Source organism: Ptychodera flava, chromosome 2 (genome assembly GCF_041260155.1).
Source record: "Ptychodera flava strain L36383 chromosome 2, AS_Pfla_20210202, whole genome shotgun sequence".
Lineage (NCBI taxonomy): Eukaryota > Metazoa > Hemichordata > Enteropneusta > Ptychoderidae > Ptychodera > Ptychodera flava.
Window position 1 is genome coordinate 24,573,231 of NC_091929.1, and position 15,592 is coordinate 24,588,822.

Genomic DNA, 15,592 nt, shown 5'->3' on the forward strand with positions numbered 1-15,592 from the left:
AAAGTTTCTAAAAATGAAAACAGTATGAAAAGATGCAGCTATTTCCCCTTTCAGAGGAGTTCACAAATGCGATAAGAAAGACCTGTTCAAGTGGAAATGCATCTTCGCTTGCCAAGGCCTGCTATTCGGACAGCCGGATTCTTCCCGAAATCAGGCCTTGGCCGATCGAGCCCATAGATCGTGGTTTTTAAAGCGCGGCCACACGACTGTATGAGACCTGTAATTAGCCAATCAGATAATCAGTAACTGCGAGGACTTCATTCCAAGATGGCGACGTCTGGTAACGCTTGTTTGTGATTGGTCCGCCTGATTTTCAAGTTCTATCAGATTTAGTCTGGTTCCCTGACCAATTTCCCCGGTAGAGGGCGTGGGGAAATATAGGGTCAGGTACCGGGTAGCCATCTTGAACAGAATTTTGTTCAAGATCAGAATTTTGTTCAAGATGGCGGAGGTTAGTCACCTGATAGAACATGCTACAACAAATATGGCTGCTACCATGAAAACGCCGGTCAAAATTCGACTGGATCAGAATTATGTTTGAACACTGGTATCCGAACCAAAAACATTGGCACACGAGACGGATAACGTAAACTGAAAGGATTAATCCAGAAGTACGGGGAAATAGAGGTGACTGAAGGCTGGCTGTGATATCGCAGCAGTACTTGTTGCGTGTATCGAACGCGCTAGGGTCATTGAGGTCATCGCTGACTGTGGCATGACCCAAATAACCCGAGCACGTTCGATACACGCCACAAGTACTGCTGCGATATCACAGCTAATTGAAAGCAAACTTTGTTGGAACTGTGAACGACGATTGATGTCGATGGATAGAATGGTGTCCGAATTTCGTGAAAAATGCCAGGCATCATGTCGACGTGTGCTAAATCACAGTGGCTAAATCTTTCTTTCTACCTCCACGGCTTTGTGGTACAAACAAGAAGTTGGTGTCAAGTGAGCCTGAAAGTGCGAAACCCAAGAAACATGAGAAAAAGTTACAAGTGTTACTTTCATCCAATCACAGCTTGTTTTATTTTAACCCAATAGCGTCCATGTTTACATTAGCCGGTACCTGACCCTATATTTCCCCACGCCCTCTACCAGGGAAATGGGTCAGGGAACCAGACTCTATCAGATTTCCTTCTCACAGTTTATCAGCGTGATCACGCAAAGCGCAGTTAGTGGAAGACTCCTGTCTGGCTAACGACCCGTGCTGGCGGACGATGGTGGAAATGTCTGTGTATAGCTTCGTACATAATGACTCAAAAAAATCCTCCTTACTATGTAAACATTGATATCACTGCGACACATGTGAATGTACGCGACATCTTGTTAACGCGCAGGCGCTGTGGCTGAAAGCATTTTCTGACTGTATTGTCGGAGTAAATAATTATCTGAAATACTTCGAACTTGGAGCACAAACACACAAACACACATACATACATACATACGTACGTACATACATACATACATACATACATACATACATACATACATACATACATATATACATACATACATAATTGATTGTCGCTTTTTAGTTTCGATTCTTTCAAGTTATATCATGTTATGGCAAGTGATGCTCTGTAAATATACATGGCATTAACTCGTCTCAGTAAGTTCTCAGTAGAAAACGGAACTACAGTAAGTTCATTATTTCGCCACTTAATATGTATCACTTTGTTTATACTCAAAACTTAAAAATTTCACAGATTTGAAAAAATCGAAATCCTAGAATATTGACGATACTTGTTGATACAATGCTTCATACGCTGCTATAATCGTAATTTTGTATTATAAGAAGCGTCGGTTGAACTTTGATTGAACTTCTGATTTTGTTAATTTTTTACTGGTTGTCCTTGTGGGGGCACTGCAGGGAAAGATTGGCCCGCTGGGACTGTCCCTGGGACGGTCTGCGCCGTAGCGTAACCGCTATGCATCTGATAGGCCGGTTGGCTTCCTTCTATCGGAACTTGTTGAGAGGTAGGAAAGTCTGTGGACAGGATATATCAAAAAATAAGTAAGCATAGAATTTAACAGCTGTAGCTTTTAATATAATCAAGCAGAAAGACAGCACGATCCTATTGCAAAATTTATAACTTCTGGTGTTGCTTCCGCGTAATTGTCGATCATTTGATATTTAGGCTCCGAAAACGTCACTTCTATCAACATGCACACTTACTGTTCGGATACATATTCTGTGCCGTAGCTGGAATCATGTAAACTGTTCCCGAAGGTTGAACTCCTTGTACTGCGTACATCATATTCGTGGCTCCCATTGCTCCTTCTTGTGTAGTGACGTATACTACCTGTGTGCAATAAACAATGTAATTGTATATGTTAAACTTTATGGTGAACTATAGAAGGAAAGAGACTCTTTCGAGACACATTGATCAGACTGTGGAATGGTTATTTCGAAAGATTACCACGTTTATACGCTAAACAGCCCTAAAACTACGTTAGTCATTCAATTATTGGACACACAGTGTTCAATTTCAGGAGTTTTCTATGGTTCATGATCAACTGCAAGAAGTTCAAAAGCACTTTACTCCAGGTTAAAAAGAGAGATAAATAAAAAACAATATGCGATAAAAAGCAAATGCCACACAAATTATCATAATAAACATAGGATAATCAATAACGTTGTTAAATTGCTGTAAAAGAGAGTTTTTTATTTGTATTTGATGCTCCCCCAAGTCACCTCGTCACCCTTTATTTGGGATGGAGGTCGACGGCTTTTAACCACAGACTACGCAAAAGTTTGACCCGTATTCATATTGTAACGTATCTCTTAATTTTGTTGAGTGTTGTTTACCTTATCGTGTCACACATGTGCTATGGTTCTCTGCCTTTTAACCGGAAAACGTGAATCTGGCCCTTACCTTAAAGGGAGGCAGTCGTCGGAACTGCGCGTGTGCCACTTTCTTGTTTACAAACAATGTATTCCATGCATGATATCTACATGCATCAACTCATCATAGCAGCAGCATTTGAATTTTACGATATTCATTGCTATCAAAACATGTTTTAACTTTTCAGTCAATCGCTAATAGTGTCTACATAGGTCGTAGCGGTCCCTGGCAACCTTCGAGCAGAGTTCCGACGATGCCTTCCTTTAACCGGAAGCCAACTCATTATTATTTAGTATCAGTGTATATTTGGACTGTATTATTGCTTTAAACCAATCACCATGCACTCCTCACTGCATTACTCTGTACATATGATATTTACCAAACAACGATTCCTAAGGTTTATAGCGTGAGAGCGTGAACATAAGTTTAGAAAGGGACTAGATTTTTTGGCGTATATATTGGCATGGTGTTCATCGCTAAAGCTGAATTAAGAACACTCAAAGATAACGTTCTGTACAGATTAAGTTAATGCTAGAAGATAGGGAGTAAGGTACTCCATAATTGGCTTTCTTGAGATCGTCTCGGAGAAGTACAATCGGAGAAAAAGATTAAGGGAGCCTTCAGTAATTACAGAGGGGGGGGTGGGCCGGGGGAATTTCGCAAAAACCTGTACCGTAAAATGTGACCCTCCCCTATCCTCCTGTCTAAAATGTGACCCTCCCCCTTGTCCGACATTCTAAAACTTGACCCTCCCCCTAAACAACTGCGGTATTCTCCCCATAAGTGAAACAGTATCAGCTAATTTACATAACAATTGGCTCAATTGTTATGTTAAGGGCAAATTATAGAGGGGAGGGCTGGTGTTTTTGGAGGGACAGTCGCAATTTATCATGCAAGAATTTTTGAAGAGATATGGTATTTCATACATTTGAGGGAGGGTCACCATATTTTGTGCAACTATATGAAGGCAAGATGTAGCTGATTTAGTGCTTCATCCAAAAATATCAAATCATAATACATGGAGTCTATCAGGCAAATTATTGACAATTTACCCCCACAAAACATGCTATATCTGTATTTTATATATGTTTGATAATGTATTTAAATGTACTTTGCTTGAATAGGGAAGTAAAATGAACATTTGTGTACAAGAAATTGATTTCTGAATTTCATCTAAAAAGTTGGTTCACTATCCATGGTGTTTATGATGAAGTTATGAATAGTTTTTTCCAATACAAAATAGGTAAATCTTTGCATTTGTGTACTCTTGATTATTGATATTAATTTTCTTGATTAGACTAGAGTGGTTACAAGTCTATAGTTTGTGTAAGAAATTTGATTTTGGAATTTCACCAAATGTCATTCAATACACTATGCATTGGGGTCTATGATGAAACTATGAATAATTTTTTTCAGTACAAAATTAGATAAATCTGTGCATTTATGCATGCTTGATTATTTAGATTATTGTTCTTGATAAGACTAGAGTGGTTACAAGTCTATGGTTGTATAAGAAATTTGATTTTGGAATTTCACCAAAATGTCAATTCACTATGCATGGCGATCTGTAAGTGTGTACGTATTTTGTTGGTGATTTCCTATTCAGGAAATATCACAGGGACAATCAAAGTTTTAGCCATAAAATCAGCTTCTGTCAAAAGTGACCCTCCCCCCAAGATAGGTTTATAAAAAGTGACCCTCCCCCTTGAACTGTTTTTCTAAAAAGTGACCCTCCCCCAATTCCCCCGCCCACCCCCAGTAATTACTGAAGGCTCCCTAAGTACATTGATGGATGGCTGCAAATGAAGACAAAATAAAATTAACATTCTAACCTGTTGTGTCGCTCTTTTCCTACAACAGCACCCAATACAGCAGAAAACAGAGTTGATAATAGCCAATATCGCTGAAAGAACTGCCACGCCCACCATAACAGACCCTGTTACGAGACATTCATCAGTCTGTGAATCATAAAATCAAACGATATCAAATTAAATATGCAGTCAAATCAAACTGAATCAAATCATACATTTTTGATAGCGTTGTTGTGCCGAGTGGTCACTTTCAACTTTCTTCAAGTATATTTAGATCTGTTTTGCAATCAATTAGTTTCAATTCCTGCACTCCACATTATGCATATCTTATAAGTATATATAATGGTGTACATAGCCTGTGTATGGTCATTGTTGTTGTTGACAAACTAATTCCGGACTTCAACTCAAATGCATAATAATAAAGTAATAGCTGCGCGTTCATTTGCTTGCATGGGGCATTAATATCATTAAATAGACAACCAAATCAACAAACAAATGTATGGATTCACTATTTGTCTACCTTATTTGAACTCACACGTACGGCACCTACTTATTTAAAAAGGAGTCGGTGATAGTATACATGATTGGATAAAAGTATAGACCCACAAACAAACAAACAAACAACCAAACAAACAAGCAAATACACACATACATACATATATAAGTATGTCTAGATACATACATTCATACGTATGTATATACATACATACATACATACATACATACATACATACATACATACATACATACATACATACATACATACATACATAGGACATACATACATACATACATACATACATACATACATACATACATACATACATAGTACGTGTAAAAAGCTGCAGATATAGAACTCAAAATGAGCAGCGTTGGACAGAACACTGTCGCGTTGATTATCGACAAGACCATTGATGCTACAATCTGAAAGAAGAAGAAGAAGAAGTTGACAATAAAGCTGATGACAAGCATGACACAGGTAGTGACATGGTAGTTTATCCTATCGTCCATTTAAAGCACATTCTTTGTTTGCAGTCCATACATAGGTTTTTGAAAAACCTACCAGCTAGCCAGGGAAAAAGCAAACGCAGACAAAAAAACACATGTGTATGAACATAAGATCATTTTTTATTTGGTTTTTTATTTGGAAAAATACTATTTTGTTTGTAGTAGTATTAATATTGTGTTTGTTTTCATAATTTTCTCTGAAAACCTACTGGCATGCGGACGGCAAACATAGAATTTTATAGAGCGTTTTCATCGAGGGGCCATCCAATTGTCCGATGATACGAAGAACATATCATTCACATGTCATTTTGTTAGGTATCTATGAATTGTAAAACAGACAAAACAAATCATGCCTAAAACAAGGTCTCGAACTAAATGTCGCATCGATCATCAGTCCCGGAAAACTTCTGAACCGTGAAACTCCTTGTGGAATAAGAAGATCGACACCAGGATAATCATATGTTGCAAGATACACATGACGTGATTACTTATAGATTTAGTACTTACCGGTCCAGTGCTCTTTTTGCATGCGGGTAAACATCCCAAGGCGCCTGTCACTATGATCTGAAAATGGAAGAAATTTAATATATACGATCAACTTATGCGATCATTGTTGTTATAAACGTTAATATTCGGACCAGGCTATCATCAAATTTAACAGCGGCTTCGTATCTATAGATCGATAAGGCTGTCACATGATTTATAGTGCAACAAAGGCTGACATATATATCGTAGTATATTGCCATCGTATCAGGATGAAGTTAAATAGGTCATGCTATAAAGAGATATCTGCCGAATGGCCTGGACATGCTAAAATCATATAGAAGCGCCACCCAAAGGACCATGTTGAATCATATTACGTCATAAGTTGAGTACAAATAAACATTTTCGTATATTGTAATTGTATAAAGTTTGAATGATCTCAGTTCACACGCGTCCGAGTATAGACCCTTTTTTCTACAGCTTTTGGTCCGAGTAAGGGCTCAAAACACAATGCAGCCATATTAGATCAATTTTGACATAAACTGAAAACAATTGACCAGCCTTGTAAACGCCATATCACAACGTCCATGTATAGTGTTTGAATCCAATTGGTTCACATCTATCCAAGTATTGGCTCCGGACATGGAAATTTTACACAAAACTGCGCCTCTGAGAATAAAATTGCTTAGTGATTTTGGCTCATTATAAGCATTTTTATTGATTGATGGGAAAGAGAAACCTGCGGCCATATTCCATCGTTTCGCAAAAGAAATTGATACGTTTGTGTAGGCCATGATATGCTCTTCCTATATCAGGTTCAAATGAGATCTGGTCAGACATTTCTGTATAAACGTTTTGATATGAAAGCCTCGTACTTAAATGACCGATTAGGGGCTAGGTTGGACCGTATCGCAAAATTGACTTACATATGTACGTTATCTATAATCTATTGCTCGTGTGTCGTGTGGCGAGATTGAAGGAAATCAGTTAGTGCATGTTTGCGTAAACCGCTCTTGACCTAAAAGCACTATATGGCCATCTATGGTTGTTTTAGAAAATAGATTAAAGTGCATATGTACCTTGCAGTAATTTTCCTTGTTGAAGCAATAAAGACCTATCAAGCCTTCAAGGTGTCTGATGATTCTCTGTGGAAATGGTAAAACTATTTCCTCTCGTATCAGAATGACTTAAATATATATACGCCATAGCGCATTTTGATTTCGCCGCAACATTGATTGATGGAAACAGAAACCAGCCGCCATGTTCCATATCTTTGAGCCAGGTTTGAATTAATTAAGATCTGACATGTTAGAGAATTGGCCCTGGACGCACGGACAGACGCAGTCCAATTTGCGAGACTCAGTCTTCAAGACAACGTCCGCGGGGACTAATGGCACACAGTGGTCACCACACCGTGCTTGATTTCCGTCGATGTCATGAGTGGTCAGATCTACTCATACAGACATGTCAAATCGATATCAGTTTTATTATTTATTTACCTAAAGCAGGGCAAAATATACTTTTAGTCATTGGGTGAAGGGCAACAGGTGAATGAATAGTTGGGTCCTAAACTCAGATTACGCAGAATTGGAACAGTCTGAAGATTGCAAAGTTGATATTGCGTATAAGCTATGATACTATACGACATCAGAGATATGCTACAGTAAGGCACGATATGAAATATTTGCCAACAGATGTCCAAGAATAAGTGATATAAACTTAAAGATTTTAGACATTTAATGAGAACAGATACTTACAAAAACTCCACACCATATCCCTACGCCGCCCTCATGGTACAAACAGTAGTTGGGGATGGCGACTATGCCAGCTGATATCGAGGCAAGACCAAGGATTATTTGGGTGATGCCAATACCAGCGACTGTCTTGTGAGCAAAGCCGGATCGCTCTCCTTGGTTTTGTTGATTTGAGGTTTGTAGAATTACTGATGGCTGTTGGTACTGTCCTTCATCGTATGTAGGTACTGCTGGCTGTGAGTGCTGCATGTCTAGACTGGGTTGATGCAACGATGAAATAGGATCTGTGTCATGAATTAGACAATTTGAAAAAAGAAAAGCTTTTGACATTTGATATGAAAAGTTTGATGCATATATTAGAATTTAAAATCCATACCTTCTACGTCAGAAAACACACCTCTCCTCTTGTACAACGTTGTTTTTTACTGAATTTTCAAAAAATATTGAAAGATAACCTACTGACGTCGTCCGGAGTCCTTTTTGCCGCCCAGATGTAATTTGATCAGCACAATGTACTTATCTCTTTTTCAACTGTTGTAATGCTACCAAAAGTAACCACGTAAAGTAGAAATGTTGACATTAATACATGTAAACATGACATAAATGATACCAAGTTTTCTTTGCTTGATGTATCAAACATCGCTTCTGCCTCTCGATAAAGATTTATGGCCAATATTCTTGGTCTGGTCGTGAAATCGTGCCAAACATACAATACAGTCGAGAAGGATAAACGTATTGCTAACATGTTGTTTTATAAATTGAAGTGTCTGATTTATCGGATGCAAATAACGTAAAATGAGAGAACTAAGGTGATCTTACAACCAGAAATAGTATTTCCTCACTCTGGAATCATATTCATTTTGCTGTAATTCCTGTAACTCCGAGCGAATTGCTTACAGTAGAATATTTCGACTGAATCACAGCGTTCATCAGCTATTGTGTCAATATGAATGATACGATGACGTAAGGGAGCATTCGTTTTTTACAGGGGGGGGGGGTCGGTGGAAATCAGGGGATTGACTTTTTACAAAACCGCTTTTTAGGGGGGGGGTCAAATTTTACAATCAATGATTGAAGGGGGGGGTCAAATTTTACAAAGGTTTGTATTGAGTTATGGAAACAAAATTGACTTTGGAATTTCACCGAAATGTTGCTTGTGTAACCGATGTTTCGAGACGGCAGAATAATAACCGACCGAAGCTCAGCCAAATTTATTTCTCTAGCAGGGCCAACAAGTCCGAGACTGGCGTTAACCTCTCTAGAGCAGCAACAGAGCATGTAGCCCTGAGTACAGGTCTGTGTATTCCTGGCGTTATACGGCCTCCACCACAGCCATGCAACGGTCTGTGGAGATAACTGGGGTCTCTGCAGTGAGATTCAAAATGGGGATCTCCATGGGTAAACAACTTGTCGAGTATGTTATGTTTCAGAAAATGAGCGATTTTGGACGTTAGGAGAAGTTAATCGCATCAATTCTGGGATTGGTTAGGAGGTAGCCTATAGGTAGGCAGGGAAAGGATTTTGCCCCAATAGAGCAGAATTTCGGCCAAAAAGACCGTTCCTTCATTGCAGTCCAGATCCAGGCCGTAGACGCCTCAGTTCTCTCATAGACCGTTGCAGGGCTGTGGTAGAGGCCATATAATGCTGGGAATTAACACACGTGCACACATGTACGCAGGGCTACAGAACATGGGGCATGAAATGAGGAACTAACACACAGTCATATAATGTAACAAACAACTTCTGTATATTACTATATTGTGTCAAATATCGGGGTCTACATATAAAATAGTAAAACCGTACTTCAAAACTATAAATATTACTCCATGGTAACAATAACCGTACTAATCGACCTCCCGACGGCAGGAGTCGAACACACTTTCAGAACAAAAACTCTGTTCAAACCCTTTCTAATTGCTTAACGTTACCGCAGAGCTGCAGAGGTACCTCAGACTTGACCACACGGCTCGGAAACACAAATAGTTCACACGCGACTTTAACAAATGTTCGATGATGAGCACAATTGTAAGTCCGACTTTCGTGTCCGCACATGAAAGTCGGCGACAACACATGCAATTCACTGCTAAGCAGCGTCCACTTCAGCCACCACAGGCGCAGCCATGTTAGATCTTTGTTTACTTCCGGTCGGCTCCGGGGACATGCCGAACTAATCTGAAGTCTTCCTCTGCTAACTCCGCCCATCAACAACATTTCAGTGGAACAATCATAAATAATGTTCTCATAATAATCTCAGACATCTGACTGAACTCATAGACGGAATAAAGTTCGCAGTTAGGGACTGGACATAAATTACAGGGGGGGGTGGGCCGGTGTTTTTCGAAAAACCGCTGCGTAAAAAATAGTGACCCTTCAAAAGTTCATGCACAAAAATTAGTGACCCTCCCCCTTATCCGTGCATAAAAATAAGTGACCCTCCCCTGTTACTCAATACCCCCCAAAAAAAACCCGCAATGTGTTAAAGACCCCCTTCTGAGTTGCTATATTTTTTAAGTCGCCCTCCCGAAAGGAAGGCAAAATGTGGCCGATATAACGCGTTGTCCAAAAAATATTAAATCATATGTGTGTGATAATTCATGTAAATGTACTTTGCTTGAAGTGGCAGGTAAAAAGTGCATGCCTGTACAAAAAATGTAATTTTTAGATTTTATCGATAATGTTGATTCACTATACATGTAGTCGACTATAAGAAAACTACGAACGTCATGTATTTTCCAGTATAAAACTAGCTATATCTGTTCATATACAGATGTTTAGTAACTGATATAGATATACTTGATTAGCATGGGTTGTTTACAAGTGCACATGTGAACAAGATATTTGATTTTGGAATTTCTCTCAAAATGTTGATCCACTATACATGGGAGTCTATGACAAAACTATACATGGGAGTCTATGACAAAACTGTCAAAAAATTTTCAGAATTAAAAATTTGCACTATTTGTGCATATATGGACCCTGAATAATTGACATAATTGTGCTTGATTAGAAGAGGGTGGTACAATGTGCATCTGTGTACAATAACTTTGTTTTTGGAATTTCGCATAAAATGTTGATCTACTATACATGGGAGTCTATGACAAAACTGTAAAAAAAAATTTCCAGAATTAAAAATATGCACTATTTGTGTATATATGACCCTGAATAATTGACATAATTGTGCTTGATTAGAAGAGGGTGGTAACACGTGCATCTGTGTACAATAACTTTGTTTTTGGAATTTCGCATGAAATGTGGATCCATTATACATTGTAGTCTATGAAGAAACTATGAATAATTTTTTTTAAATACAAAACTTGGCAAATCTGTGTAATTATGTATGCTTGATTATTGACATTTATGTTCTTGATTAGACTAGAGTGGTTACAAGTCCATGTGTGTGCAAGAAATTTGATTTTGGAATTTCACCGAAATGTTGATTCACTATACATGGCAGTCTATGGTGAAACCCTATGAATAATTTTTTTCCAATACAAAAATAGGAAAATCTGTGCATTTATGTACACTCAATTATTGGTACTAATGTTCATGATTAGACTAGAGTAGTTTCAAGTCAATGGTTGTGCAAGAAATTTGATTTTGGCATATCACTTAAATGTCGATTCACTATACATGGCAGTCTATGATGAAACTATGAATAATTTTTTTCCAATACAAAAATAGGAAAATCTGTGCATTTATGTACACTTGATTATTGGTATTAATGTTAATGATTAGACTAGAGTAGTTTCAAGTCAATGGGTGTGCAAGAAATTTGATTTTGGAATTTCACTGAAATGTCCATTCACTATACATGGCAGTCTATGATGAAACTATGAATAATTTTTTTCCAATACAAAAATAGGAAAATCTGTGCATTTATGTACACTTGATTATTGGTATTAATGTTCATGATTAGACTAGAGTAGTTTCAAGTCAATGGGTGTGCAAGAAATTTGATTTTGGAATTTCACTGAAATGTCCATTCACTATACATGGCAGTCTATGATGAAACTATGAATAATTTTTTTCCAATACAAAACTTAGTAAACCTGTGCATTTATGTACACCTAATTATAGTAATAATATTCATGATTAGACTAGAGTGGTTTCAAGTCAATGGTTGTGCAAGAAATTTGATTTTGGAATTTCACCAAAATGTTGATTCACTATACATTGTAGGCTATGAGGAAACTACAAATAACTCATAGGTTATCTGATCCTAAATTGTTATTCAAAAGTTGTTCGACCTGAAGCTTCCAGTTGTTATTGATGACACTATGCACTATTCTGAACAGTTTGTATTCTGTCAATGTCCTCAAAAATAAAAAAACGTACATACAGCGACATGAACGTTTGACACCGACCTATACCCAATGTATTGTCAATGGGAGAATGATGTCAAATAAGTAATCTCCAAAATTGTTATTGAAAGAGTCATTATAGGGGACAGTTATGCACAATAGTGTTGAATAAGTAGAAATCATGACAACTTAAATCAATGTGGCAGCTTGGATCATCAATACATTGTTTATTATACGTGAAATTTGCGCCCGAAGGGCGCGCCGAAAATGGTAATGGCAGAAAATAAAAGTGCCAGGAGGTATTTTTTCTTTTTTTTCAGTATTCCATAACGTGCACATGCAATTTCAGCTTTGATGCATGAAAAAAGGTGACCCTCCCCCATAGGCTTGCACAAAATTTTATGACCCTTCAAAAATGCTTGCGCGAAAAATGGCGACCACCCCCAAAAACACCGCCCACCCCCCCTGTAATTTGTGTCCAGTCCCTTACACACAATTTGCTGCAGAAAGATCAGCTTTCAACTTGTGGTGATACCATCTCAGCGTGCAGTGCGCATATTGCATATATACGGCATGGCTTTCAAAGTTTCACTTGTGTGAGCAATGTTCGTTCGATCGACTAAAGTAGAGGATGGCGTAGGAATTAAATAAACAGTCCAATCCGCATGAAGTTCGATCTCTGCCACTCACCGGTATCTGCTGACTTGAGTAAAACTCAAAATAGAGAAATATCTGACTTAAAAAGCACACGCTGACACTCAAACCTTCCAGTGCAGCATGCAACGGAAAACACTCTCTGGAAAGTTCCCGTCTTGGACTCCCTAGGTATACAGTGATAACACACAAGAACTCCCAGGCAAAATAGAAAATACACAGGTCCTCCATACATAATCTATGAGAAGCTATGCATTATTTCTTTTAAATACAAAACTAGCTAAATCTGTGTATTTATAGACTCTTGATTATTGATATAAATGTACTTGATAGGACTAGGGTAGTTACCAGTGCATGTGTGAGCAAGAAATTTGATTTTGGAATGTCACCGAATTGTTAATTCACTATCTTGTCAGAGGAAACTATGAATAATTTTTTTCCAATACAAAAGTAGTTAAATCTGTGTATTTATGTACGCTTGATTATTGATATTAATGTACTTGATTAGACTAGGGTGGTTACAAGTGGATGTTTGTGCAAGAAATTTGATTTTGGAATTTCACCGAAATGTTGATTCACTATCTTGTCTATGAGGAAACTATGAATAAGTTTTTTTTCCAATATAAAACTAGGTAAATCTGTGCATTTACGTACTCTTGATTACTGATATTAGTGTACTTGATTAGACTAGAGCGATTACAAGTTCATGTGTGTGCAAAAAATTTGATTTTAGAATTTCACCAAAAATGTTGATTCTCTAGTATGTGAGGAAACTTTTTCAGCCCGGGGCCACAGGGTGCGAAGGGTTAATGAATCAAATCTGATGAATTTTTTTTTTCATTGGGGGGGGGGGGGTCACATTTTACAATTGATGAATTGAGGGGGGGGGGTTAAATTTTAGAAATTTGGTTTGGAGGGGGGGGGGGTCGCTTTTTACATTTCATTTGTCGCTCAAATTCCACCGACCCCCCCCCCCTCCCCGTAAAAAAACGAATGCTCCCTAACCGGTCCACCTACCTTTTATATCTCATGTCATCAATATGATTCGGAAAAATACTCACCCACGTTAAAGAATTAAAGATAGAACTGAAAAGCTAAAAAAATGTGGTGTAATTTATCGTGTCAAATGTGAAGCCTGTAGACTGTATCGGGGAGACTGCTAGACAACTGGGAAAGAGACTGACAGAACACCAGAGTCGAGAAACGTCTGCAATTTATGAACACTTTGATAAGACAGGACATTCAATCAATTCTGACAAAGTTAAGATCATCTCATGTAAAGATCATTGCATCAAACGCAGAGTGAAAGAGGCCATTGAAATCAAAGCACACCGGCCAGCCCTCAATAGGGACCAGGGGATGTAAATTCCAGCAGTTTGCAACGCCCTCCTGCGGTCAGTGGACCGGTTACGTCATCGTACCATTCAAAATGACACAATAGCTGATGAAGGATGAGCGATTCCGTCTAAATATTCTACCGTAAACATTTCGCTTTCAGTTACAGGAATTACAGCAAAAAGAATAAGGTAACCTTCATAATCTATGTCAGTGTTAGTCAAGCCTTAACATATACGGATATATATCAAACTGACACTGCAGCCCATATTGTCTACAAATGATATGTGTAACTGCCAAGCTAGAGTACATAAGCGTACCATTGTTCCCACTGAGTATTAGCTATAACTTATGACATCAATATTAATGTTATGTTGGTAAAATACACTCTCTTGATCCACTGTGCTTGATCTATACCTGTCATCAAGTCCAAATGCGAAGAGGTCGAACCTGTCTCTACAGCCTGTACTTGCGTAAATGACCAAGTTATTATAACGACTGAAACAAGATTGGAAATTCGAAAAATGATCTGTCAACAACTTACCTGTTCAGGTGGAAATAGTTTTATCATATCTCGGTCGATAATGTATTGAAATACATTCGTCATCTTCGCTGTGCAAAGACGTTATCACCGCGCGTGCGTGAAGGCACTGCACCGTGTCTTTGCGCAGGCGCTATATGTATGTCTACCTCTGGTTTGCCAGTCGGAGCAAATGATATCACACAAAGTTGTCAAAACCAATTGCAAAAATAGTTTTCATGAACATAAACATGGAATTTATGAACATAAAAATAGTTGTCATGAATTTTGCAACACTTGGCTTGCCATAAGAAACAGAAAAAGATTATGAGGGTTATTAATTATCGTAGGATGACTCCGTAAGCTCTAAATAAAACTCGCTTTACTATGTTAAAATTTGTACGAGAACCGCAATGACACTTTAATTTCCATATGTAAATACAGTCCACACAGAATATAATTCCGACGAAAATAATTTTCCGCGCATATTTGAGCGAATAAGAAGTATATCCTTTGTCCCTCTGCCTCTACTCATTGCCTACAGAGTTTGGTAGCAGACGACAGTCTGGTATGGTATTGCGAGTGCCGAATGCATGTAGAAATCAAATTTATCATTCACATCGAGACAGTGAAGTGCGCAATGAAGAAGCATAGGCAAGTACGTACACATTATATAATACACCTCTTGAAACGAGATTTATTGCTTCGAAACGGTAGGGACAAAATATTCTGACAATCAGATTGACAGATTACAAACTTTAACCCGTCAAGGTCCTGTTCATACCCCACATGATTGAAATTCAAAATGGCCGCTGCCAACGATGTAAACACAACGGGGAAAATTGACTTTGGTTTTCGCAAAACTAGGATATTGAAA

The 15,592-nt window shown here is 38.2% G+C and overlaps 1 protein-coding gene across 2 annotated transcripts; it reads right to left on the minus strand.

Moving 5' to 3' along the window:
* Window positions 1-450: 450 nt before the first annotated feature.
* Window positions 451-14,830, minus strand: LOC139117521 (uncharacterized). Of its 2 annotated transcripts, none has more exons than XM_070680721.1 (7): window positions 14,740-14,830; window positions 7,909-8,189; window positions 6,176-6,232; window positions 5,486-5,584; window positions 4,682-4,807; window positions 2,180-2,306; window positions 451-1,990 (listed from the first exon to the last, which is right to left on the minus strand). In XM_070680721.1, the coding sequence occupies exons 2-7, from the start codon at window positions 8,152-8,154 to the stop codon at window positions 1,836-1,838; spliced, it is 810 nt and encodes a 269-aa protein (XP_070536822.1). In that variant the 5' UTR covers window positions 8,155-8,189; window positions 14,740-14,830; the 3' UTR covers window positions 451-1,835. The 2 variants fall into 2 exon arrangements, with proteins under 2 accessions (XP_070536822.1, XP_070536831.1); XM_070680730.1 differs by having other exon boundaries at window positions 7,909-8,161; window positions 14,740-14,810.
* Between the last annotated feature and the right edge of the window lie 762 nt (window positions 14,831-15,592).